This window comes from Triturus cristatus, chromosome 6 (assembly GCF_964204655.1).
Source record: "Triturus cristatus chromosome 6, aTriCri1.1, whole genome shotgun sequence".
In the NCBI taxonomy this organism is placed as follows: domain Eukaryota; kingdom Metazoa; phylum Chordata; class Amphibia; order Caudata; family Salamandridae; genus Triturus; species Triturus cristatus.
In genome coordinates, this window is record NC_140589.1 from 520544074 (window position 1) to 520571108 (window position 27035).

At 46.4% G+C, this 27035-nt stretch overlaps 1 protein-coding gene across 1 annotated transcript in view; it reads left to right on the forward strand.

Annotated features, from left to right (window-relative positions):
* LOC146817360 (CD109 antigen-like) overlaps positions 1 to 27035 on the forward strand; it is a 1044213-nt gene that overhangs the window by 887669 nt on the left and 129509 nt on the right. Inside the window, exons 27-29 of the mRNA XM_085610952.1 lie at positions 9213 to 9403; positions 16681 to 16836; positions 16926 to 16991. Coding sequence (XP_085467078.1) covers positions 9213 to 9403; positions 16681 to 16836; positions 16926 to 16991 — 413 coding nt within the window. The remainder of the gene's footprint in view (positions 1 to 9212; positions 9404 to 16680; positions 16837 to 16925; positions 16992 to 27035) is intronic.

Below are 27035 nucleotides of genomic sequence, written 5' to 3' on the forward strand. Positions count from 1 at the left end.
CAATGCCTCCTCCTTTTTTATTTCCCTGATCCAGATGAATAAACTTATAGTTCTCTGGAATCGCCAGCGTAATCATCGCCTGGTTTGAGGGGTTTAGCCAGGTTTCGGTAAAGAAACACAAGGTGGGGTCCTGGGATGTCATCATGTCCCATATTTCAAAAGGGTGTTTTGCTAAAGATCTAGCATTACATAAAATATTTCTATGGGACATGGTTCCTAGAATTCCTGAATTCTCCACGACGACATTAGGTTCCTCAACTATGCTCATTTGGTATTTACAATTGTGGCAGGATACTGGGCCTTCCAGCATGGAAAAATTGGACCGAAAGCAGTTATTAGAAGGACATTTCTGTGCTTGGACGAGTTTATTTATTTGGTTTAGAACCTCCGCCGAGTAACTAACTGCGGGGGCATGGGTCATGGGAGAGGCAGCACTACTGGCCCCTGGACGCGTAAGGGCGCGGACGGGCGCAGACGGGCGCAGACGGGCTTGCCTTTGGCGCGCCACCAGCGCGCCCGCTGCGCTCGTCCGCTGCGCGGCCGCGTCAGCATCCTCTGTTAAAAATAGAACGAGAATAATACACAGTTTTAAAAGCATAAAAGCTGAATTACTTATTCAATGCGCGCAGTTAGCTGATCTCCCGGCTTCCGCCTCAGGAGTGCAAACATCCAGTGTGGCGCGGCCGCGTCAGCATCCTCTGTTCTAGAGAGAGGGAAACAGGCACTAGAGCGCCACCCCCAAAATCCCTCCAAGATGTCCGCCCGCCCGTAGACCAAACACCACACAAGACAAGCGTGAGCTCTGCCAAAGTATCACTTTGCCCCCAAATGTGACAGCCAGAACGGCGACAGATAGGTAGGTGACACTTACAAAAAAGATAGTGGTTTTAAAAATAGAACGAGAATAATACACAATTTTAAAAGCATAAAAGCTGAATTACTTATTCAATGCACGCAGTTAGCTGATCTCCCGGCTTCCGCCTCAGGAGTGCAAACATCCAGTGTGGCGCGGCCGCGTCAGCATCCTCTGTTATAGAGAGAGGGAAACAGGCACTAGAGCGCCACCCCCAAAATCCCTCCAAGATGTCCGCCCGCCCGTAGACCAAACACCACACAAGACAAGCGTGAGCTCTGCCAAAGTATCACTTTGCCCCTAAATGTGACAGGCAGATCGGCGACAGATAGGTAGGTGACACTAACAAAAAAGATAGTGGTTTTAAAAATAGAACGCGAATAATACACAGTTTTAAAAGCATAAAAGCTGAATTACTTATTCAATGCGCGCAGTTAGCTGATCTCCCGGCTTCCGCCTCAGGAGTGCAAACATCCAGTGTGGCGCGGCCGCGTCAGCATCCTCTGTTATAGAGAGAGGGAAACAGGCACTAGAGCGCCACCCCCAAAATCCCTCCAAGATGTCCGCCCACCCGTAGACCAAACACCACACAAGACAAGCGCGAGCTCTGCCAAAGTATCACTTTGCCCCCAAATGTGACAGCCAGAACGGCGACAGATAGGTAGGTGACACTTACAAAAAAGATAGTGGTTTTAAAAATAGAACGAGAATAATACACAATTTTAAAAGCATAAAAGCTGAATTACTTATTCAATGCGCGCAGTTAGCTGATCTCCCGGCTTCCGCCTCAGGAGTGCAAACATCCAGTTCATCTTATTTGCCCTACGGTAGAAATGTATCTACTATTTACTGTATTGGTACTTGCAATCTCTTTAGTATGCTTCTGTCTCCTGATTTTCACAGCAAATATGTTTTTCACAAGACTGACGCTGGACCAATAAATACTTATTGAAACCTCCTAATCGCCACCCCATTGCATTTTCTGAGAATAAGTGAGCATGAGTGACTGAGCAAAAAGTACTGTACTGTTTTCCATGATCCCTGAGAAATCAGGGTTGCCATGTTCAGTGGTTGCCAGAAACTACCTACACCACTATAAGATATAGGGAGTGGTAGTGGCACTGTAGAGGTTGCTGATCTAATGGCTGACATATCCTGTGAGGGTGTCCTGAAGTGGTTGTGCCACCAAGCCCTCAGTTTAGGTCATCCAAAACGCGCAGGTCCTGGGGATTCCTAGGAACTACACAATATGGCGCCATCAACGTTGGTTTGGTTCTTATATTAACAGTGAAAATCTGAGTAGTTCAGTCATTCTTTCTCAGAAAGCCCTACTCACACTTTTCAGATACGTCTGAATTGGGAGGGGTAATCCGCCTCAGCTGAGGAGATATCCCTTGAGTTTTGGCTGAAGGTTCAACAAGCTTGTAAGGATAAAAGGTTTCCCACATTGTGCAAAATCCTTAGTCACATAACCTTTTTCTTCTCCTGAAAATGACTGAGTCCCCGAGTGGTGGTCGGGCTCGGGGGAAGGATAAATTTGCAAATGCTTTTAACATCAAAGAGAACTGCAGACATGCAGTAACTATAATGTTGTTAGAAGACGGCGTACCAGCAACAGGTGGCTGTGTTACCTTCGTGATTGAGGCACACGAGTTGTTCGAATCAGAGGCATTCTATTCCTGGGTTCAGTTCCCACCTGCAGATCCACAGACTAAATTGTTCCACACATACATTGTAGTTGAACCACCAAACGAATACATTCTATACAAAGACATTGAAGTTCTGTTAACTTACCAGCAACACAGAAACTGGTTTAAAGGCACCCTCCCACACACAACATCAGTCATAAGACAGTACGTTCAACATAGAGGGAGCAACCTGGCCGGTCTTAGCGACATACTCTCCACATCCAGAGATAGATACACTACCAGTGGATGACAGAGAACATAGATTTTCACTTTCAGCCCTATATCTTCAACCCTCGTTCTCGACCTTAGGGCACTCACCCAACAAAATTCATTCATCAATCACATGGCCTTTCAACCAGACATTTATGGTCACTATGAATGTCTGCAGGTGTGTGGCATTGCTTTGTGCAGTGTGCAGCGGTCACTGCCGTGTCGTGTCATGCTAAGGATTCTAAAGGCCCCTTTCAAAAAAATATTTTGTAGCTCTTGTTTGGAACAGCTTTCAGTTGTATTACCCATTGTATCAATTATACTACCCCATTCTTTCTTTTTTTTAAACTTATTTTTTTTTTGCAATGAAAAATTTCCTAGATATTGTAATGGAAAGTTTCAATTCAATTAAGGACTCGGAGGCGATTATTATGCTCTTCTTTCTCCACTTTATTAATAGCAGCCATTTAAAACAATTGGTAAAAAACTGCCATTCCCATGAAACATAGAGAATGAGACAACGTTTTTAACAATGAAGTCCATGTATAGAGTGTCCATATGAAACCACCAATCACAGGGCTCCAGTCACATACCAGTCCTCTGTCCACTTCAACTCCCCCTCTTTCGTCGCTCGTAGCTAGCTAGCTTAGACACCTCATAAATCCTGTTTGTTTGAGTCCCCTGCTGGAAGCAAACAAAACAATTAGGCAACAGCCTTGGTTAAGAATTAGCCCTGTAGGGGGGAAGACAAAAGAAAACTGCAATCAACAGTATATACAACCAAATTTAAGTTAAGTAGGCTAAATAGTTTACTTACCCTGATACGAGGGTGGGTAGCTACAAGAAGTTATACCCTGGGTGGGATAATCCTCGCCTCCGAGCCCTTAATAGAATTGAAACCTTCCGTTACGATAGCTAGGAAACTTTTCATTCTATGTCAGGACCGTAGGCGAGGATTATGCTAGTTTAAAGCTTACTCACCACCAAGTGAGCAATGTCAATCTCCGGTTTAAAGTAAAACCGCTTGGAGGTGAAGTCTGAAGACCAGTCGCTGCATTCAGAATGTCTTCCAGACGAGCTCCCAGGGTAAACGCTTTAGAGGCCATCGCCCCTCTGGTAGAGTGGGTGCCGAAGGCCAGAGATCTATGCCAGCCTCCTGCATCACCCAACGCACCCAACGGGCTATCGTTGGGGAAGAGACAGCTTTATGAGGCTTTTTGATGGCAATGAGCAGTTGACGGTCACCTGGAGGTCGAAAGTCTTCCGACATTTCCTCATAGGCCTTGAGGCAGGCCACCACACACAACTTTGGAGTCTCCGGGAATGCGGGATAAGAAATAGTCTTGATATTCGTCTTTGTCCATCTACGGATGGTAAACGTAACCCCCCCGTAGGGGAGAAAGTTCTACCTGAAACGTCCAGGGCTCGGACATCCGACACACGTCTGCATAAGACAAGGCAAAGTAGCATGGCTGACTTTGCCGAAATTTCCTTGCGCGAGAGGAATCTGTTTGGCTGCCATGACAGGAACAGGTTCAAGACCTGATTAACGTCCCAAAGAACAGAGTATCTCGGTTCCGGGGGCAGAGCGAGGCGTATACCACATAGTAGACGGCAAACTAGGAGATGTTCCCCAACGGGAGAGCCATCCACCATGATGTGTCCTACTGAAATAGCAGAGCGGAAGGTGTTAATCGTTCAATAGGCTGTCTTCCTCCACCAGACTAGCTAAGAAATTCAGGACGTGAGTCACATCCGCTGCCACGGGATTGAAACCCCGTCGCAGACACCAAAAGGACCACCTTCTCCAGGTGGATCGATAGCACTTAACGGTACTGTCAGCCCATGCTGCTCCCGAAAGATTGGCACCGCCCATCGTCCCCAGTAATACGCCACGCCATCAGGGCTAGGGAGCCTTCTACAATGAGCGGGTGAGGATCCTTGTCTGGACTGAGCAGAAAGGCTGGAAAGCGGGGGAGTGGGATTGGAGAATCCCAAGAAAGTTCCAGCAGAACTGGAAACCACACTTAAGAACTCCAAATTCGGGTCACTCTCACCACTCTCTTCCCCTGTCGCCGAACTTGGGCCAAGACCCTCCTTATCATTGTGAACGGGGGAAAGGCGTAACCCGCCTCCTCTCGCCAGTCCTGTAGGAATGCATCCGTTTTCTCTGCCAGGGGATCTGGCCTCCAGCTGAAGAAGCGGGGAAGCTGGTGGTCCAGCCGGGAAGCAAAGAGATCCATAGAGAACGGAGCTTCCAAAGGCTCACGTCATGGAAGTGTCATGAATGGAAGTCCGCCATCTGATTGTCCTTCCCGGGAAGATATTCCGCTGTAACAGAGACCTGATGGTCCAGGCAATATTGCCAAACATTCACCGCTAGGTCCGTGAGGGCCTTTGACCTTGTACCGCCAAGGTGATTTATGTATCAGACTGCCAAGATGTTGTCCATCTTGAGCAGGACACAGGACCGGATCAAGTCCTTGGTCCAGCACTGGATCGCAAACGAGCCTGCCAAGAGCTCCAGACAACTGATATGAAATTGTTGTTCTTGTGGTGACCACAAACTGCCCGTGGTGAACTCTCCACATCTCGCGCACCAACCGGACCTGCTGGCATCGGATTTGATTACAATGTCAGGAGTGGACCCAAAGATCGCCCTCCCGTTCCAAGCTTCCATGTTGGTGAGCCACCACTGAAGCTCTTCCCTGGCCTCCGCCGACAGTGGCACTTTTTGTGAGTAGGAGAGGCCGCACCGAAGGTGCATTGCCTTGAAGCGTTGAAGGGCTCGGTAATGTAAAGGGCCCAGAAAATGGCTTGGATAGAGGCTGAGAGAAGGCCTACTATGCGGGCTAGTTGCCTGAGGGAGGTCCGAGACTGTGCAAGCGTCCGGCGAATCTCGTGACAAATCTTTGTCACCTTGCGGGATGGAAGGCTGAGAGAAGCCTCAACAGAGTTGATCAAGAATCCGAGAAAAACAACCTTCTGGGCGGGTATCAGGGTGGACTTGGTCTCGTTAACCACAAACCCCAAGCTCTGCAGAATATTCACCACCATCTGAAGCTGGGAAGCCAGTGTCTTGGGACATTGCACCATCAGGGGGATATCGTCAAGGTACACAATGAGTCGTATTCCCGACGCCCGGAGGCGCTCTATGAACGGCCGGATGACCTTGGTGAAACACCAATAGGCCAAGGAGAGGCCGAACGAAAGAGTGGCGAACTCGTAAGTTCTGTCCTTCCAGAAAAACTGTAGGAACCTCCGGTGCAGGGGAAAAACAGGAATCGCAAGGTAGGCGTCCTTGAGGTCGAGGCGCGCCAGCCAGTCATGAGGGCAAAGAATGTCATGATGGAGTGAATCCCCTCCATCTTGAAGTGGCGATAAACAAGCCTCTCGTTGAACTCCTGAAGGTTGATCACTGGCAGCTGGCCCCCATCGGGCTTGTCCACCAGGAAGAGGTTGCTGATGAAACCTCTGGCATGTGGAGAAGACTCCGCGATTGCTCCTTTGGCTAAGAGGGAGCGCACCTCCTGGTCTACCAACACGGCATCTGCTGACGAAAAACAAAGAGGGCGCGCTAGGACGGGTTGCAGCGGCTCTCCGTGGAACTCTATATGAAACCCCTGAACTGTCTGTAACACCCAGGCGTCCCCCGTGATGGAAGTCCAAGCCTGGAAAAAATGCGCCAGACGACCCCCACTCTTAGAAGGAAAGAAGGGAGAACACTCACCAGAAGAGTTGGAGGCGCCACCGCCAATGCCTCCTCTATTCTGGCTGCGGCGACCTCTTGTTGGGTAGAAGTTCCCAAATCTTGCTGGATCCTGGTAGTGGCCTTGGTTGGAGCCTTGTCCCCTGTTGTTGTAAGTCCGGCTGGACGAGCGGCCCCTTCCTCGTCCGGCCCCACGGAAAACCTGTGGGTGAAAAACCTTTTTAAAAGATGACTGGGCTTTGTCCAGAGATGTAAAAGTATTGACAGAGCGACCAAGTTCCCTTATAAAAGGTTCTCCAAAAAGGCCGCCCTGGGCGACCGGGCCCGCCTCAGAATCAGCGAGGTCCCCTAACTTGGGGTCTACTTTAATAAGCAGGGACCGTTGCCGCTCAGTGGACAGGGCGCAGTTGGCATTCCCTAGAAAAACCACTGTCCGCTGTGCCCAAGAGGGAAGGTGCTCATGGGAGATTAAGGAGCTGGAGGACTTGGCCTCTGTCATATCCAATATTTTTGTGAGGTCCCCAAGGTGTCTAAGAGCTTGTCCTGGCAAGCTCGCCAAGATCCGTCAATCCCCTTCTTAGGGTCTTTAACAAACTTCTGCAAGAAGGTGGCCATGCGAGGATCTATGTCAGGAGTGGCGGCCACCTTACCCACTAAGGAGGGACGGGGACACTCCGCCTGGAGGCAGTTTTGCGCGCCCGGTTCTAGAGGCCGATGAATGCGGCTCGCGACATACTGGGCAACCTTGTCTGAGGGGACCCAGTCAGAAGACTTAGGGTGTAAGATGTCATCGAGATTCAGCATATCAGCACAGAGGCCCTGATCGCTGTGATCTGGGGTTGGGCGGGAGGGGCCCCAGGGGCGAGAGGGACCGGCGTTGTCATCATCAGTCCCCGGGGTAGCAGGGGGCGCAGATGGGTTGGTACTGGCCAAGAACGCCTGTTTAAGCCGGTCAAACGCTTCTGCGTCTACTCCCGTGTCTCGGGGTCGTTTAGGTGGTGGGGCTGGTTGTCAGCCGAGGAGTCCCTGGGTGGGGTAGAGGACGGCACGGATCTCGCTGCCTTGGCCAGCCGTTCACAGGCTTGCTCTATTTTGCAGAACAGGCGGTCTTCCAGAGGCGCCATGGCTTCCGCGACCGCAGTGTGGATAAAACCATACACCGCATCATAGAAGGTATCGTCCCACGGCAGGGCAGACAGGGGATCCTACTCCCAATGATCATCCTGATAGGTTTCCTGATAGGTATCCATAGCACCAGTAATCAGACAAAACCTGAACAGGTAAGCGGCGATATGGGTGACGGGGGGGCTGGGTGTCAGCCTACTATTAGGACGAGCAGCGTTTGCGTTTCAACCGGCCTAGAAACCCGGGACCCAACAGCCCTGGTGCAAAAACATATAAAAGGCCAGTCAGCCTGGAAGGGGCCCCAGCAGAAACAGGCCTGCAATACTGACTCAGTAATGAGCGTAGAGAAGAAAGGCCTAATACAGACTCCCCAGTGAAATTGAAGTAAACAGCTGCCTAATGGCAGGATACTGACCCGGTGTTCACACGGGCGTAATTGGGGGCGTACAGCACAAACACAAGCTGCCTAATGGCAGAGAAAACCAACAGACCCTAACGGGTGTAGCAGGCAGGACAAGGCTCTCCCGCTGCGCTGCTGCTCGGCTGAGGAATGCGCGGAATGCCGAGAGAGCGGGCCGCGGGTTGAGGTGCACACAGGCGCCCTCTAGCGGCCTGGCACCAAAGTCAACGGCCGTTAGGAAGCTGAGGTGCTCCCACGGGTGTAATCGGGTCTACTGGAGTGGCGGGTGACTCAAGTGAAATTCCTATAAGGAAAACACAAGAAAGTCAAAGGCAATTAGGCAAAAAACGGACGCGCAGCGGTAAAATCACCCGCTAAGCACGTTCGAACTCCAAGAATAGCAAAGCACCAAAGGGCTCAAAACATGCAAATAAATACACCAAAGGCACTTTAACGGACACTGAAGGCCCCCTTAAACTGAAATAAAGCATAAACATGAGGTATCAGTCAGAAATATTAGGCAATATATGCAAAGAACTTTCCAGAATCTCAGAGAGAAACAAGGAAAGCACTTATCTGGCTGCAAGCAGCGAAGAAAGAGGGGGCGTTGAAGTGGATAGAGGACTGTAATGTGACTGTAGCCCTGTGATTGGTGGTTTCACATGGACACTCGTACATGGACTTTATTGTTAAAAACTTTGTCTCATTCCCTCTGTTTCATGGGAATGGTAGTTTTTTACCAATTGCTTTAAATGGCTGCTGTTAATAAAGTGGAGAAAGATCCTCGCCTCCGGTCCTGACATAGAATTCAAACTACATGATGCAAAACTATTTTGACTTATACATTTAAAGTTGAGATAAAGGAACAGAAGTGAGATAGAGAAAAAGTTCACTTTCCTAAGTGCCACTTGGAAGTCGGGGGCTCTGGGCAATTGCTCACATACCTGCTGCCACACCAGTCCAGGCTCTTGAAAGAATGCTAAATTGTGTGAGAAGGAGCTCTTTTATTCCAGTCGCGTACATTGTGTAATTGTTCATTTTTACAACCTAACGAAAGCTAATTATGACACAGATTGGGTAGCAATAAAACTGATGACCAATTAATTGTAGTGATTGTGTGAAAGTGTTCTCCTATGCATGAACGAATAGCGCTTCTCTACGGCAACACAGCACTTGAATTCTCTGCTGCTGCTCAATGCTAAATGTACTTATAATTTGCCTTTTCAGTTGGAGGGATGTTTTGGGTCTCACCAGGACCTGTATTATCCTACTACTGGCAGCCAAGCTCTTCAGAGGTTGAGATGGCAGCGTATGCACTGCTTTCCTGCTATCAGCAGAACAGGACCAATGAAGGCATCCCAATCATGAAATGGCTTAGTCAACAAAGGAGCCAACTTGGTGGTTATACTTCTACTCAGGTAGGGATTGCTTTTTACTAATAAGCAAAGCCAAGATTTACCAGGAAAGACATATTGGACAACTGCTGAACACCTACTCTTAATTTTTTTACATTGCATTATGGAGGTCTTCATTGTTTTAGCATCTGATGTGTTGCTGCTAGAGATGCTTCATTGGCAACAGTCTGGGTCCAAAATATAAGACCGAAGATGGAAAAATAAATAACCAAATATAATGCTAGTATATGGTTTACTAATATGTATTGTGTATGTATGTATGCAGTAGTGGTAGCATCACCATGGAAACCTAAATAAAGAGAAACACAGTGTGGTACAGTGATGGTTGTACAGAAAAGCAGAAGAGAACATGATCTTAGACAGACACTACTGAGGAAGGTGTGCATAAAGGAAGAGAGGATTTGTCGAAATGCCACGGAAAGAAAGGTATTTATGTACCTGATAGAGGGGCAAGATTGTATTACTAGTTGGATGTCATCTCCCGGCGATAGAGAAAGCAAAATCTCGGGCTCTACCATCTGTTCTGCATTTGAATTTTAGTCTCCATGAAGATATCCAAAACATTGATGCAAGACACTCTAACAGAATACAGATAGATCATATATATATATAATTTCGGGGAGGAACAAAGGAGGAAACGTTGTGAACGTGGGAAATCCGAAGAGTCTATGGCCACGGAGCAAGGTCAGTCTAAGGGGCTCAGTGCAAGTGTTTTTGATGCTCTAAGCATTCTAACATTTTGGCCCTATTTCCACTGACAATAACGTCATATTAAATACATTTAGAGATAATCTGCAAATTGTTAAAAGTGGCATTATATGCAAATCCATAGAATAGCCTATGGGTGACATTGGTTCTGCCAATGCTGCAGACTTAAACTGCCTTGCGACAACTGACATGTGACAATCTGCACCTCATTTTATCATCTGGCAGCCTTGTTAAGTTTTATGGTACATGCCATAGTTTTCTTGACCACTGCTCTACATGATTAGGAAGTGTTGCTCACTAACAGAGTCCTCGGCTTTGTTGGGGTGTTTGGAGCAACCAAATCTGATGCTCTATTTAACATGGGGGATCACCATACCCATGACCAGTCCAAGAAAATACTAATGGTTAGTGACATCTGATTCTAGTAGTGAGGTGTTGGCCTTATTTGATTAACCCTAGTGTGGAGACTGCTGGATTTTCCTGGTAAATCCATGTAGTATATCATGGCTGAGTGCCTTTATTGCCTCTAAACACAAGAGACTCAAATGTGCTTGTGTGTACTGGGTGGGTACTAATGAGATTGCCTTTGCATGTCACAGTCCCTGTATATGTATCTAACCCCTGCAGTTATTGGAAAATTTAGGTTAGTGGTACCATAGTTGGATATCTATCGTTTCTCTCGATGCCGCTTTTGTGTTACTCATTTAATTCCCCTCCCCGTCTCTTTCTGTGGACTTGTATTTTTCTATCATGTATGGAATCCGTTTTGTCATATTCAGCTTTCACTGGAATTCTTTCCAAAGATAGGCCAGTGTCCAGCTTTGTATAGACATGCAGATAAAATACCTTTTGTTCCAGGTTTTATAAATTTACAGAGCTCTAATAGCGAAAATATGGCCAGTCCAGAGAACAACTGGACAAGAGAGTAGTCTCAAATTCTGACCCCGCCACCCAAAGCAAGACTGTGTCTCCAAGTCCTAAGTCAGGACTGGATATAAGCTGGCCCCTCAAGCATATTGTTCACCTATTCACTCAAGGAGCTCTGAACACTAGTGTTGAAGAAGGTTAACCAAGAATCGGTGACTGTCTGCTTGAAGGCTACAGCCCATATACTTGCTGTTGAGAATACACTCTTGGTTGCTGAAGGAACCAATTTTGAATGCTCAGAGTGAAGAGATTCCACTTAGGTGCCATAACTATGTGGCACACTCCACAAACTCACATGCCACAGCAGAAAAAGCAGGTTGGATGCTCGCATGGCTTTTGCGTCAGGAGCAAACTGGTCAACCCATATACGCTCTACAAAATAAGGAGGGGCATATGCTATATACACAGCATGAAATACAATGACACAACACTACGCCACATAATACCAGTCCTCAGGACACAGTGACGAACAACGACTAACCACCTTCTTAGATTCATATGTGGGGCAAGCCGAGTGTCATTACTTAAACCTGATAGGGATCCCACAGACTTATATAGGCTACTAACCCTCCTTAACGCTGACTACAAGATATTGGAGATGATCCTAGATGACCGACTGGTGCCGGTGGTCCTGACCCTGGTCCATGCAGACCAAAATGGTTCATGCATCCCAAAACACCTTTCCAATTCTGAGGCGCCTCTTTAGAATCACAACATACTCCGTGCCCCACAGGCCACACTCAGGTTGTCTAATACTGGACCTTGAGAAAGCCTTTGACTCCCTGGAGTGAGAGTTCCCATTTGCCACATTAACGCGATGCGACCTATGCGGTATGTTCATACGCATGGTGCGTCTGCTGTATACTGAGCCTGTGGTTCGCGTAAGAATAGACCCATACATATCTGACCCAATAACGGTAAGAAGAGGAACTGGGCAGGGGTGCCCACTGTCACTCTCATCTTTTCTCTGGCCATAGAACCAGTAGCAGAGGCGGTTCGCACTGGGATGGGGGAGGGCATTCCCCTAGGGGGTGGCATACATATCATATCATTATATGCGGACAATCTCCTGATGTACATTAGAGACATCCGTTCTATCTCTCTGAGACTGGCACATGTTCTAGGAGACTTCGCCTCCTTATTGGGGCTGAAAGTCACTGCTGTTAAGTCATGTCTCTATCCCTTTAGCGAGACGTGCTAAGATCCGACATATGTCCTTAATGGAGTGCACGTGCAGTGGCACACGAGCACCTTCCACATCCTGGGTATAAGAATATACAGGTAACAGACAGATTTACTAGACAGTAATCTGGGTAGAGCACTGACAGTCGCTCGCACCCAAATGTCATTTTGGAGTACGTTTCCACTATCAGTAGCAGGCTGGGTGGCCTTCACCAAAATGGTGATCCTCCCTCGGTTTCTATAATACTTCATGAACTTACCACTCTACATTCCTCTTTCCTTTTTTCTCCCTCTAGAGAGATTGGTTAGAGACTTCATATGGGATAGCTCACGACATCGATTGGCGATAAGGAAGCTTTACCTGTCCACAGACAAGGGAGTCCTTGCGGCCCCAAACTTGGAACAATATTACCTAGTGGCACAGCTGCAATGGGTGGCTAGATGGCTAGCCAGTTGCCAGATCTGCAACACCACGACTACACAACCACCCTGCTCCTTATCTGCCCTGATCAGACTGTTTCATCCTTGCATGAAACTTAAACCACTGGAGTCACTACTGCTTGACATGGCATATAGATGTTATCGCAGGAGTTTGCATTTTACCTGACACCATATGGGCCTGCTCTTACAATAGAAGGAACACCCAGAGGACACATAAAGACCACAGCTGCTGAATTATAGGGCTGGTGGGAAGCGGGAATTCAGGATATAGGAGACCTATATCGGGAAGGTGCACTAATCCCATTTGGCATGCTGATGGAGGAAGACAAGTTACCTCCAGACCACTTTATATTGCACCACTCACTCCTGGCTGCCCTTGCCTCAAAATGGGTGGATTTAACCAATGAGCCCTCCACTCACCTCACCATACAATACCTACACATACTGGGGCCTGGAGCTGATCTCACCCGGTGGTTCGCTGTCTCACTATGACAAAACACTGCAATTACATTGTCACCACTTTGACTCCACTGGGAGTGGGACCTTCACCCACTGCTCACTGATTATGATTGGGCTTCGGTGCTGGAGAGCCCTGAACATATCTCCAAATATGTAAGCCTAAGCCAAATACAGTTTTACGTCACACAAACAGCAAATCTCACACCCGCTAAAATTAATCGATACTTTGACAGTGTAGATGCTGCTTGTCCCCGCTGCCAGTTTACTGGCGCGGACCTATTACACTTGTTATTGGAATGCTCCAGCCTGCACAGGTACTGGATGGAAGTAGAAGATGCTCTTACCCAGTGTACTGACCACATCCTTCCATTTGAATGGAAGACCTACATCTTACATCTCTATCGAATAAGCCGAAAGCACAAAGTGACTTCCAGGTTCCTCGATCTGGGCTTTACGGTGGCCAAGAGACTGGTCACCAGGACATGAATGGCATCCAATTCCCCCTCATATAATAGATAGAGGTGCTCCATGCTGACATGGGCCAGAGCTCAGAGCATTGCACTGTACTGAAAGGATACCCTAAGTATTTGCAGGAACCCACTCGCTTAAAGTTGGGACACGCTGTTGGCTGAGTTACAAAATATTCATAACACCGACCTTTGGACCCTACTCTCCACCAGTGCTAACACACATGAGTGTACATGAATGTATATCGCAAGCAGAAGACAGACACTAAAAGGTGCATAGATCTGAGACAGTGAGCAATAACACAAATGCTCAGTAACTAAAACTACTCCTCATATACATGGTAGACGTCCTCTAATACACAACAGTGCAAAAGATGCATCAAGCGGGGAGGCCAGGTGAAAACTCAGTTTTTATCACACACCACCTGTTATGTTTTAAGTTATCCTTGTTACATTATTGCCCACCTCTCCAGTTCGCAGATTAATACACAATGAGCGCTAATGGAGCTGGCATGCTCCTATGCATTTAAGTGCAGCAGATCTATCATGATCACTGGTGACTACCACCTGAGACACATATGCACACAGTAATATTATAAGTACATTGCAGACACAACTGTGGATCTACTCAGATTGAATTTGCATCACCATATGCTTGTTAACAGTATGCTCACCAAATGACTACCACTAAATGAAATATATACTGTGTATGTCTGTATTCTTCATGAAAAATTCAATAAAAACAGTGTAAAGCAAAAAAAATGAAGAGTCCACGTGATCAGCCTGAGAGCCACATTAATGTGGGAGTCTTCTTTGAGCAAACCGAGAAAGCTGAGTCTACCAAGACTTTGAGCTATTCAGCCACCGTACAGTAACTTTGTGCCCTTACTTGAGAGCAGTCTTTGAAGCTGGCATGCTACATCTTGTTCTGGGCCCAGTGATCAAGAAAGACCCATGTGCTTTAGCCCTAAATTGCTACATCATGTTCTGTACTAAATGATAACGAGAAGCCCTGTGCCAGAACCCTGCATCACTGAGTCCTTTTCTGCACCAAACGATTATGAGAGGTCACTACATCTCAACTTTGTATTGTTGCATCATGTTAGGCTACTGAAGATAGTTAGAGCAGCACACTAAAGTATACTAAAAAACATTGCTTGAATTAAACTCAGCCACTGCTAATTACTCCGGGCCGCATCCCAGTCCATCGTCATTTTGCATACCATGCCACCGCAGTTTGGACCCAACCGTATGCAATTCAGTCTTGACCCTGCTCCAATGGGAACAGTCTGGCACAAACTCCCAGACCAGGTCCTCTATGATTGCAGACATCACACAATGTTAACTTGGTTTGTAAATTGGAGGTAGATGACTTTGTAGAAACTGATTAGCTATTGATACTTAGATACACCAGGAAAGAGGGGGGTTCAGGGGATGTTGGGGCAACCTCTCTCCTTTGTGTAAGTGTGTAGCAGTGGCAGTGGCCTTGGTCACAGTCCGTAGTACAGGTGTTGAACTTCTTTGGCCAACCTGCTGGAACCAGCTTTATCCACCGAATGTTAACACAAATTTATGTCGATCCAATTCAGACATGTACAATTGACTTTACAATGGCTGCATCAGGAGATGAAGGGCAGTTCAGGGGGACATGCATATATTGGGAGGCAGCAGCTGCAAGAGTGTAATTCAGCCTGCATGGAGTATGGGGAAAGTGAGCATGACTGGTTTGGGCAGCCTGAGAGGGCCGACCAAACAGTCATTGTCCACTTAGGAGTGGGCAAACCACTCCTCCCCTGCCCTGCTCCGTGAGCAGAGCAGGCCTGCCCGCAAAGGAAACATAAAATGATGACTCCAAGTTATTATCATTTTATATTGCCTTTCCTTTACCCTGCTCAAAAGCAGTTGAGCGACGCTCCTCCGCCATAGCAGAGGAGCCGCCACTGGCTATACCATGTGTAGAATTATCTGTTATTCATCAGGGCTGCCCAACTAAAGGAGTTGGAAGTTAATGTGCAGGTGCAATAGGAGTACCATTTCATCATGTGGTTGGCAAATGAGTTGGCCCCACCAATCACCGTCGGTATTATTTATTGATTACGGATTACAAATTGCACAGGGTCTGGGGGACATGCAGTTGTTTTACAGGCAGCTTTACTTCAAAATTAAAGCAAACAGATCACAAAAGGCAATTTCTGTTCCAGCAAAGGAATGAGAGTCAGTGTTTTTAATATGATGTTATAACCATAAATCATAGGAAGGGGCAATGTCCCGAGGCAAGACATGCCTCACACAGTAAGAAATGTGATGAGGGGAGACTCTAAGTAATAGAGAAAACCACAAGTAATCATGTTAGAGTTGTTACTTGTTTAGAAATGCAGGGCCAGATTTATTATAGTGCTGCGTGGCCCTTGCATAATGCAAGGTGTTGCAAGGGCAACGTATTCCCTAATCTACTAAGCAACACAAGGCCACCTTGCATGGCTCTGCATTGCTTTATAGATCTGGATTAACGCAAGCAAGCACAAATAGCTGCCTTTTGTTACTCTGCCTTGGGAAGGCGTTATCTGGTTACTCTGCCCAGGCAAGGCATTTCATGGGTGAAGTGTGGGTGTTTGTGACACACAGGCACCTTTGCACCACGGCGCAAGGGTGCCTGAGTTGGTGCTAGGCAGCAGATTATGTGCCAGCGCACGCAGTAAGCAGGAATGCGCCATATAGTGGTAAAATGGTGCATTCCTGCTCTCTCTCTTTCACTCAGTTCAGCGCAGCAAATTGTCTTGCTGCATTGCTTTGCCTTAAAGATTGATAAATCTGGCATGCATTGTTTTGGAATTCAATAATAGTTTAGAGGCACTTAGGTACATTCAGTGATCATTTTCGCCATCAGTAATGAATTCGAATGATAAGTTAACCAAAAGTTTAATGTAACTAAGTAATAGGTTTTGAGAGTGGATCAATTTCTGATTAGGCACACTCGTTCAGATCAAAGACTCTAATTTTCCAAACATAGGAACAACATAGACATTTATCCTAATACCTGCTGCATTCATTTCTCTCTCTCTCTCTCTCTCTCTCTCCCCCTCTGTCTCGCTGCAGGATACCATCATGGCTCTACAAGCCCTCTCACAGTTTGCTGCACTATTAACATCTAGTAACACTGCTCTGGTTGTTTCAGTCAGTGGGTCAAGAAGCCTGGAACCGACATCCTTTCAAATAAATCCAGCAAATCTTTTGCTGCTGCAGAGTCATAAGGTAAGTGTATATTATGGTGTATGAGAGCATTACATCTGTGACTTGAAAACTCACAAAAAGTTAATATTTTTCTTCTGTTTGTATTTTAGATAGAAATAGTTCAGCCCCTTTCACTAAATGTTTCAGCTCTGGGGAACGGAATAGCTGTTGTGCAGGTAAGGACTAACATAAACTGTATTTAACAATCTTATTAACAATATCCCTCAACAGAAGCAATTCAATATTACTTACCAACTTTACTTATGCAGTTTTGTCTCACCGTATATATGAACCCCAAAGCAATTGCGGTATGGCAAGGGGAATACTCCAGCAGGATTACTTGATCATAGTGGCATGTGAGGAAGTGGTAGAAGGATGCAGTTAGAGAACTCATCCCTCTGCTCTGGAGATCTTTTTTATATATGTAGAAAAGACCTGGATTAGAGGATGTCAGCAAATAAACTTACAAGAAAAAGGCAGATTCCCCTCCAATGTCTCTGGTGATCCTGCTGCACAATTTCGTGGCCTATGCATGGTGCATGTTTTGCTGGCAAAGAAACTTCCATCTGAGAAAATGTAATGCATGATTGTATTTGGACTTGATAACTTCCCCCCCACCAAAATGTTTCAGATGAAGAAACACCTTCACTCGCACCCCAACCAATATTTTCGAATTATTTTGCTGTTAATGTTGATCCCTTCCCATTCTGATAATTGATGTACTCAGACCCTTTTCAGGTATAGATATTCAGTAGTTGTCTGGTGGGGAGATATCTGCAGAGGTTTTGAGAATACCACAAACCTTAAGGTTTTCAGGGTTTAAATCAACTTTTGCAAGGGTCTGCACATGTAACTCTCAAAATTCAACCCTAGGAAGAGATATACTCACATACAAAATTACAACACATCTGTATAATATTACATATAAGTAATCTATTTACAAGTGGACATTTAGTGAGTAGCAAAGTAGAATTTGCATTGTAAATTATATTATTTTCTCAGATCCTTTGAAGGCAAAGCCTCTCTGTTGACGAGCCATGAACTTGCAGGATGGGTGGGCAGAGCTGGCACAACTCCACTTTCAGCTGAATAGGCTGTGCTCTGCCTTCACACAACGGACGTGTTACCCCTGCATTGTTCATGCAGCCAGCTTGGAGCCAGGAAACTTCAAGCACTTCAAAGGGAATTCTTTAAAAACATCTACTTCAAAGGAGGCACCAGGTATAAGAATGGTTTCCTAAGACCCACTCTTCAGTTCACTTTCTGGACCTACAGAAGGACTCTCATAGGACTGTCTGCAGCTTGCTGTATACTCCACAAGACTGCTTTGTTGTTGTTGGAATTACTGCTTTGCTGCATGGAGCCAGCCTTGGACACTCAGAGGCCTGCCCTGCTGCATGAACCCTGTTTCATCACTTCAATCAGGATTACCAGAGTCACTGCAAGGGTTAGCTGGCGTGCCTCCTGGGTAGAGCTTCAGGGACAGAAAAAGGCTCCAACCATCATAAATCCACACCTGGACCCAGCCTTAGTCCAACTCCCCTAAGTGGTGTCCCTCCAGTCCTGGACCCTTGATGGTGGCGCTATAGGTGCCCAGATATCCTGGCTAAAAACTGCTCAGAGAACTAAAAGAAGATGTAGACCAATCTGCTTGTTTATCCACCCAGGGTGCATCGCAGGCCAGCTGACTACATGGCAGCTCCAGCATTCTTCTCTGCAGCAGCAAATCCTATTCAGCGGTCCTTCGCCTCGTGGAACTCTCATCGGCTACAGCTTCTTGCATCGTCCCTCTGGAGAGTTTTGACTTCCAAAAAAGACTACATCTGAACGTAGAAATAGTCACTGCGACTTCGTCCAGTGGCATTGCAATGACAACACTCCCTTCTCGAACCCTGCCTGCAGCCTTGCCCCGCTGAACTTTACCTTCTCAGAACATTTTTATCAGAATTTCTTCTAAGTCCGGAGGTAAGCAACTGGGCCCAATACTCTTCTTATAGCCGATGCGTGCTCTATCGTGGTCAATCATATTTTTCTACTTTGACCTGATCTCACCTTGGCTACATTGCTGATTTGGGAACATAGGTGAATTTGTACAACATTAGAGCTAAATCAGGGCCTACGGGTAGGGTCTCCCATTATCATGACAGACTGGTGGCTGCTGTTGCTGATCTGCTGGGGATACTCCCTTCCAACCACAGTCCGTGCAGGTAACAGCGGTGGGGCAGGTAAGGAGGGATTTCAAGGGACGATGCAGAGGGAAAATGTATTATTTATTTAATTTTCCCTCTGCATCGTCCCTTGAAATCCCCCCTTACTCGGCCCCACTGCCCTACCGCTGTTACCTGCACGAACCTCGGCTGCTCCCTTCCCACCAGACCATCCTCACTTCTTTAGCACATACTAACTAGCTCACGCATCAATCCTGTAGTCCTTACCTTACTGCAAAATGTAGCCAGAATGTGATGTGGAGCCTCCAGAAGATGGGGAAAGATGATTTTACGCACTCTACTTCTTAGTCCCAAAGAAGGATAGATGCCTGAGCACCTTTACTGGGTTTCTACCTTCTGAACTTATTCAATTGGCAGAACAAGTTGAAGATGCTGACCCTGAGCTAGGTCTTATTGGTCTTAAATTCAGGAAATTGGTTGATGCCCTAGAATCATTAACTCTTTCTCTGCTAGGCCTTCCCCCTCTTACCTTGTGCTAAGCCTATTTTTGGCTATTTGGGGTAGTTCATGCCATATTTACAATCTTTTCTTCCAACATCCTGGGGATTCTAAAGGTACCCAGGGTTTGTGGATTCCCCTGGAGGGGACTGAGAAATCAGCCGAAATACAGCAACATTTTGTTTTTTGGGGAAAAACGTGCTGCAGACGGAAGCATCTGTTTTTTTCCCTGCAAATGGTATCAACGAAGGGTTTGCGGTGCTACAATCACCATCTTCTCAGCTTTCAGGAACAGGCAGACATTTGTCAGAAAATCAACATTTTCAACACAGTTTTGCAATTTTAGTGGGACATAGCATATTTTTCCTATTACTGGTGCTTTCAACTAGGCCTGAGCGGTGAACTTCGCTCCGTTCGCGGAGTTTGCTGCACTCCGCACTACGCGGAGCTCGCGGAGTGCAGAAAACTCCGCATCGCGATGTGCAGAAGAGTTTTTTCCCCGGGTAGAATTTCTACCCGAGCGGCAGGAATACCAGCACAAACTGCAGTTTGCACTGCACTCTGCCACTCGTGGAATTTCGCAGAGTTTTTATGTAATTCCGCGGAGTTCCATGTAGCAAAACACTGTGACTACACCCAGCCCTACTTTCAACCTCCTTCCAGTTAATGGTAGAAATAGGTGTGAAACCAATAATGGATCCAGGACAGCTATACATTTTTGAACAGTAGACAACATTTTGAATTTAGCAAAAAGTCATTTGTGTTGATTCTTCGAGGTTTTCCTATAGAAAGTAACATTTGAAATAAAAAATATTGAAATTGAGTTAAAAACAACAGCTATTTCTGCCTATGTTTTCCCCTTTTACTTCTTCTAATCAAGGCAGATTTTTTAAAGCAATATACTGTTGAGTCTGCTGGACCCCTTTGGTTGCAGGGATATGTAGGACTTGTAGGTTTATCAAGAACTCAAGGTACCCAGAGCCAATAACTGAGCTGCACCTTGCAAACGTTTTTCATTGTGTACCGGGTGTACCACAATTCGTTTGGTAAATTATAAAGAGTGAAAAATAGGTATCAAGGAAACCTATGTATTTCTGAAACAGAAACAATATATGGAGTTTAGAAGCAGTGGTTATTTGCACATCTTCAAAATTGTGGGTACACACACTAGCATGTGACACAGAGGGCATTTTTCAGAATGACTTCTTTTTCACACACTGTCTTACGTTTGGAAGGCAGAACTGCATAGAAAGTCGATTGGTAATAGCAGTTGTTCTACTATTCTGTGTTCCTCTAAGTCTTCCAATAAAAATGGTACCTCGCTTTTGTGGGTAGGCCTTGTGCCCGCGACAGGAAATGGCACAAAAAGCAATGTGGACACATCACATTTTTCAAGTAACAATGAACCCTTTTTCCACAATGTGCCTAGCTGTGGATTTTGAATCCTAGCAAACCTGTACAGTTTTGAAAAGTAAACATGAAGGGAAATCTAGGATGGGGTGACTTGTGTGGCTGTCATCAGGTTTTGTTACCCAGAACCCCTTACAAACCTAAAACTTTGTAAAAAAGAAAAAACATTTTCTTCACATTTCTGTGATGGAAAGTTCTGGAATCTGTGGGGAGCCACAAATGTCTACCCACCCAGCATTCCCCCAAGTCTTCTGATAAAAATAGTACCTCTATGCTGGGTGTGTGGAAGTTTTTGGCCACCCGTAGATTCCAGAACTTTCCATCACAGAAAGGTGGGAAAATGTGTTGATAAGGTTTGAGGTTTGCAAGGGATTCTGGGTAACAGAACCTGGTGATAACCACACAAGTCCATCCCATTCTCGATTCCCCCGAGTGTCTAGTTTCCAAAACTGTACAGGTTTGCTAGGTTTCCCTAGGTGCTGGATGAGCTAGGGTCCAAAATCCACTGCTAGGAACATTATAAAAAAAGTTTTCACTGGAAAAATCTGATGTGTCCATGTAAAGTGAATGATATCTTCTCAGCATTTAACTCTACTGATAACCAAAGCACAGATAACATAATAACACTACATACTGAAAACACCCTTTCACAGTTTGCGGAAATCACAGAAAACCAAATTCAGGACATCATCAAATCCATTAAGTCCGGCTCAGCACTGGATCCTTGTCCCGTGAAAACTCTCCTCCCATTAATGGACACAGTGGTGCCAGTTATAACTCAAGTCTGTAATCTATTGTTCCGCACCGGAATCTTCCCTTCCCCTTTAAAAAAGACCTTACTAAAGTCACTTCTGAAAAAAGCTGGCCTGAATAAAACGGAATTAAAAAACTACAGGCCTATAGCCAACCTCCCGTTTCTAGCCAAAATAGTAGAAAAAGCCATGAATACTCAACTTGCGGAATTTATCGAGCAATACCATCTGCTCGATGAAACCCAATTTGGATTCCGCAAGTTTCATGGAACAGAAACGGCACTAATCAAAGTAGCGGATGATATCTGTCTAATACGAGATCAAGGAGGCTCAGCATTGTTGGTGCTTCTAGATTTATCGTCCGCCTTCGACACGGTCGACCATAAGATCTTGATCGATCGTGTTGAAGGCATGGGCGTACAAGGCCTAGCGAAGAAACTACTAGCATCTTTCCTGACGGATAGATCCCAGGCAGTCATCCTAGGACAATTCGAGTCAGCAGAGTTGTCCTTACCATGCGGGGTACCTCAAGGTTCATCCCTCAGTCCGACACTATTTAACATCTATGTGTCGGACCTTGCTAAGACAATCAAAGCACATGGGATGAACCTTACCTCATATGCGGATGACACCCAGTTGATCCTGTCCATCAGGGATGATGGGGAAACAGTAGCGGAGAGTTTTAGAACAGGCATGCAGGCCATCGGACAGTGGATGTCAGAAAACTGTTTGAAACTGGACTCCGACAAAACTGAGGTGGTAACCTTTGGTCATCTTAACCCTAATTGGTCCTCGGTATGGTGGCCGGTATCTTTTGGAGCCTTGCCTAAACCAACCACGAAGGTGAGAAATTTAGGCGTCATTTTTGACGACAAACTGAACTTTATGGCTCATGCCAACCAGACGGCCTCCACAGCGTTCTATAAATTACGCCTGGTAAAAAAGATTCTTCCATTTCTTCCCAAAAGTGTTGGCAAGACTTTAGTTAGTGCCCTAGTCCTGTCTGCATTGGATTACTGCAATGGCCTGTTTATCAATGCCCAAACTAGGGTCATCAAGAAAATGCAGACAGTGCAGAACGCAGCGGCCAGACTCCTCTCGGACATCCCTAAATTTGAACCTATAACTGATACCTTGAGAAGCTTTCACTGGCTCCCTATCAGGAATAGAATCAAATTTAAAACATTATGTATAGTTTATAAATCGCTACACTCGCAAGCCCCTCAATTCCTTAAAGACCACCTTATTCCTTATTTTCCTCCTCGACCACTTCGCTCAGCCAAACTGAACGATATGGTGATACCTCGGACCAGATTAGTCAACTGGGGAGACAGACGTTTCCTAGTAGCTGCCCCGAAACTATGGAACACCCTGCCACAACCCATCAGATCTAGCCCAAATCTCCTGTCATTCAGAATGATGCTGAAAACATGGTTGTTTAACCTCTAAGAGCGAGAAGCCAAGCATAGGAGAGTTCACATAGTACAGCGCCGAGACGCCTGCGGGCATTTGTTCGCGCTTTATGAAATGCTAAAAATAAATAAAATAAATAAATTGTGTTTTGGGATATTTCCTGTCGCTGACACTAGGCCTACCCACACAAGTGAGGAGCCATTCTTATCGGGAGATGTAGGGAATGCTGTATGGGTGGAAGTTTGAGGCTACCCACAGAGTCCAGAACTTTCCATCACAGTAATGTGAAGAAAAGTTGGTGGGGACAAATTTGAATTTTGCAAGGGATTCTGGGTAACATAACCTGATGATAGCCACAGATGTCACCCCATCCTGGATTTCCCTGGGTGTCTAGTTTTCAAAAATGTACAGGTTTGCTAGGTTTCCCTAGGTTGCAGCTGAGCTAGCATCAAAAATCCACAGCTAGGCACACTGCAAACAAAAGGTCAGTTTTCAGTCGAAAAATGCTGTGTCCATGTTGCATTTTAAGCCGTTTCCTGTCACATACACTAGGCCATTTCCAATCAAGTGAGGTACCATTTTTATCGTAAAACTTGGCGAAATGCTGGGTGGATGGATGTTTGTGGCTTCCCACAGATTCCAAAACTTTCCATCATAGAAATGTGACAACATTTTTTTTTTGACAAAGTTTAAATTTTGCTAGTAATTCTGGGTAACAGAACCTGATGACAGCCACACATGTCACCCCATTCTGGATTTCCCTGGGTGTCTAGTTTTTAAAAATGTACTGGTTTGCGAGGTTTCCGTACATGCCAGCTGAACTAGGATCCAAAATCCACAGCTAAGCACATTGCAAAAAATGGGGCCAGTTTTCATTGGAAAAATGTAATGTGTCCACCTTGTGTTTTGGGCTGTTTCCTGTCGCCGGAACTAGGCCTACCCACACAAGTGAGGTACCATTGTTATTGGGAGACTTGGGGAAATGCTGAGTGGGTGAAAGTTTGTGGCTCCCCACAGATTCCAGAACTTTCCATCAAAGAAATGTGAGGAGAATTTGTTTTTTTGACAAAGTTTGAGGTTTGCATGGGATTCTGGGTAACAGAACCTGGCGAGAGCCACACAAGTCACCCCATACTGGATTTTCCTGGGTGTCTAGATTTTAAAAATGTACAGGTTTGATGGGTTCCCATAGGTGTTGGCTGAGTTAGGGCTCAAAATCCACAGTAAGGCACATTGTAAAAAAAGGGTCAATGCCTAGTGGGCTTTCTGCCTTCCTGGGTGGGTGATTGGGGGCTGATGCCCCATATGCCCCTCAAGGTGGGGTAAAATGACTGTGGCCATTTTTTATCAGGGGTGCAGTCTTTGGCATGCCCATTCTGGGCAGCCCCCACCCCTATAATAAGAATAAAAATTGTCCCTGGTGTCTAGTAGGTTTTCTGCTCCCCTCCGGGGGCCAGATCTAGGACTATTGCTACCATATGCCCCTGGGGGCAGAAAGACTGTGCCCATATTTATGGTAGATGGGGGCATTTGCATACCCATTCTGGGCAGCCCCCCCACACCAAGAAAAAAAATAGTCCCTGGTGCCTAGTTGGATCAGGGGATGTTACCTCACCTACCCACTAGGGGAGGCAGAAAGACTTCGGTCCCCATTTAGGTGGGGTGGGATAGTGGCATTGCCATGCCCATTATCGGCAGCCCATACCCCTCTTTTATATAAAAAGAAAAACATCCCTGGTGCCTATTGGACCTTCTGCTTTCCTGGGGGCAGATGGGATGTAATAACCTCCATCTGCCCCCCACAGGCATAAAGACTGTCCCATTTGTGTTTGGGGGGCATTGGTATGCCAACATAAGCAGCTCCCATCCCTACATATTCAAAAAAGAATTATCCCTGGTGCCTAGTGGGGCCTTTTCGGGGGCTAATATCCCCATCTGCCCCCCAGGGGGCAGAAATACTGTTTAGAATGTAATTTTGGTGGGTGCATGGTCTTGCCATTGTGGGCAGTTCCCACCCCGCTTTTATTAGAAAAAGAAACAATCCTGGTGTCTAGTGGGGCTTTCTGCCCCGCCCTGTGGAGCTGAGCCAAGGTAATAACCTCTGATCTGCGCCCGGGGTGGGGTGGCAGAACGACTTTCCAGTTTGTTTGGGGAGTTTGGGCATTGGCATGCCCGTTTTGGGCAGCCCCCACCCATAAATGTACATTAAACAAATCCCTGGTGCCTAGTGTGCTTTCTGCCCCCCAGGGGCATATCAGGGTCTATTGCCTCACCTTCCCCCCAGGGGCAGAAAGACTGTTTATAATTACATTTGGATGGGGGCATGGTCATGTTCACTGTGGGAAGCCCCCACTACTCTTCTGTTAAAAAACAAAATCCCTGCTGTCTAGTGGGCTTTCTGCCCATAATCTGACCCTTGGGGGCAGAAAGACTGTGGATGTTGTTTGGGGCCCCATTATGGGCAGCCCCTACTACTAAATTTGCATTAAGAAAACCCTGGTGCCTAGTGTGCTTTCTACCCCCTCTGGGGGGCAGATTGGGGGCTATTGCCCCCATCTGCCTCACAGGTGGGGCAGAAAGACTGAAAATGCCCCCAGAAACTTTGGGGGGAGCAGAGGCCCTTGTTCAAGGGGCTGCTCCCCCCTCCCTAGTGTCTAGTGGGTGGAACCCTGCTTCGAGATCACCCCCTTTCGAATGATACCCCTCCCGTCTGCCTCTTTGCTCAGGGGGCTGAGATAGCCCCTGAGCACCGAGGCAGTGAATATGAAATCACTGATCAGCTCATTTCACTTTGTGCGCTGTTCGTCATTTCACTGAAAACCCAGAACAGCCTCTGGAGCTGGTGAAGCTAAATCCTAGCTACAGAGGCAGTTTTGGACTAAAGGAAATCCCTCTGGTGCCCTCACCAGAGGGATTTCTGGTGCCATGTGTGTCTGACGTACACGAGCACGGTAGTGTCGGATGGCTCCCAGATGTCCAGTGCATGCAGAGTGTTAATGAGAAGGTGCTTTGAGTTATTCATATGAATATCTTTCCTCTGCTTCAGAGGTTAGTAGCAAACTAGGCAATGCTTCTGATGTGCCTGACGCAAGCTCAGATGTCAGTTCTGCAGGTTTTTCACTTGTTAGGCTTCATGACCTCATGCATCCTGTAGATGGCAGATGAGTACTCTCCAGCCGTGGATCCGGCAAGAGACAGTGGTTGCAAGGAAGTCTCTGCCCTGGTGCAGATGTCTTGTTCAGTACATCAGGATCTGTACTGGTGGACGGACCTCTACAACCTTCAGAGAAATTGCCAATTCAGTACCCACAGACTCAGGCTGCCCACTGGAATTGGATGCCCATCTTGGAAAAATTATGATGCAGGGTCTTTGGTCCATGTCAGAGCAGGACCTGCACATAAATATGCCAAAGCTGTGGGCAGTGCATTGTGCACTGAAGCCTTTCCTCCAAGGTGCAATGTTCAAACTCTGTCAGACAACACCACAACAAACCCATCTATGGTAAGCTATTCACCTGTGGACGTATGCACCAAGATGGAGAATCTTCCTATTAGTGGCTCACTTAGCAAGCTCTCTTCATGTGAATACATATGCTCCCAGTCGCCTCTCACAGTTACAGAGGTGATCTACTTCATATTGGGGTTCGAGAGTGTGTTTGTCTTCATCATGGCCCAGTACAGAAAGTGTCCTCTCTATTGTACCATACCCACCCTAGAATGAGCAAGGAGGATCTGGTCTACTGATCTTTCAGCACTCAACATTTGACACTCCTTTTGCAGAAGGATGTAAAGGGCCTCCACTCCAGTACCCAAACACTGAAGCTGCATGTCTGGTGCTGGATGTTAGAGTCCTATCACCTTTCAGATAATGTTGCAGGCATCTTCTTCATTGGTCTAAAGGATACTTCTAAATCCATCTTCACGGACTGGTGGGCTGTTTCTTCAGTGGTGTGAGTAGGAAGGTATTGACCCTTTTAAA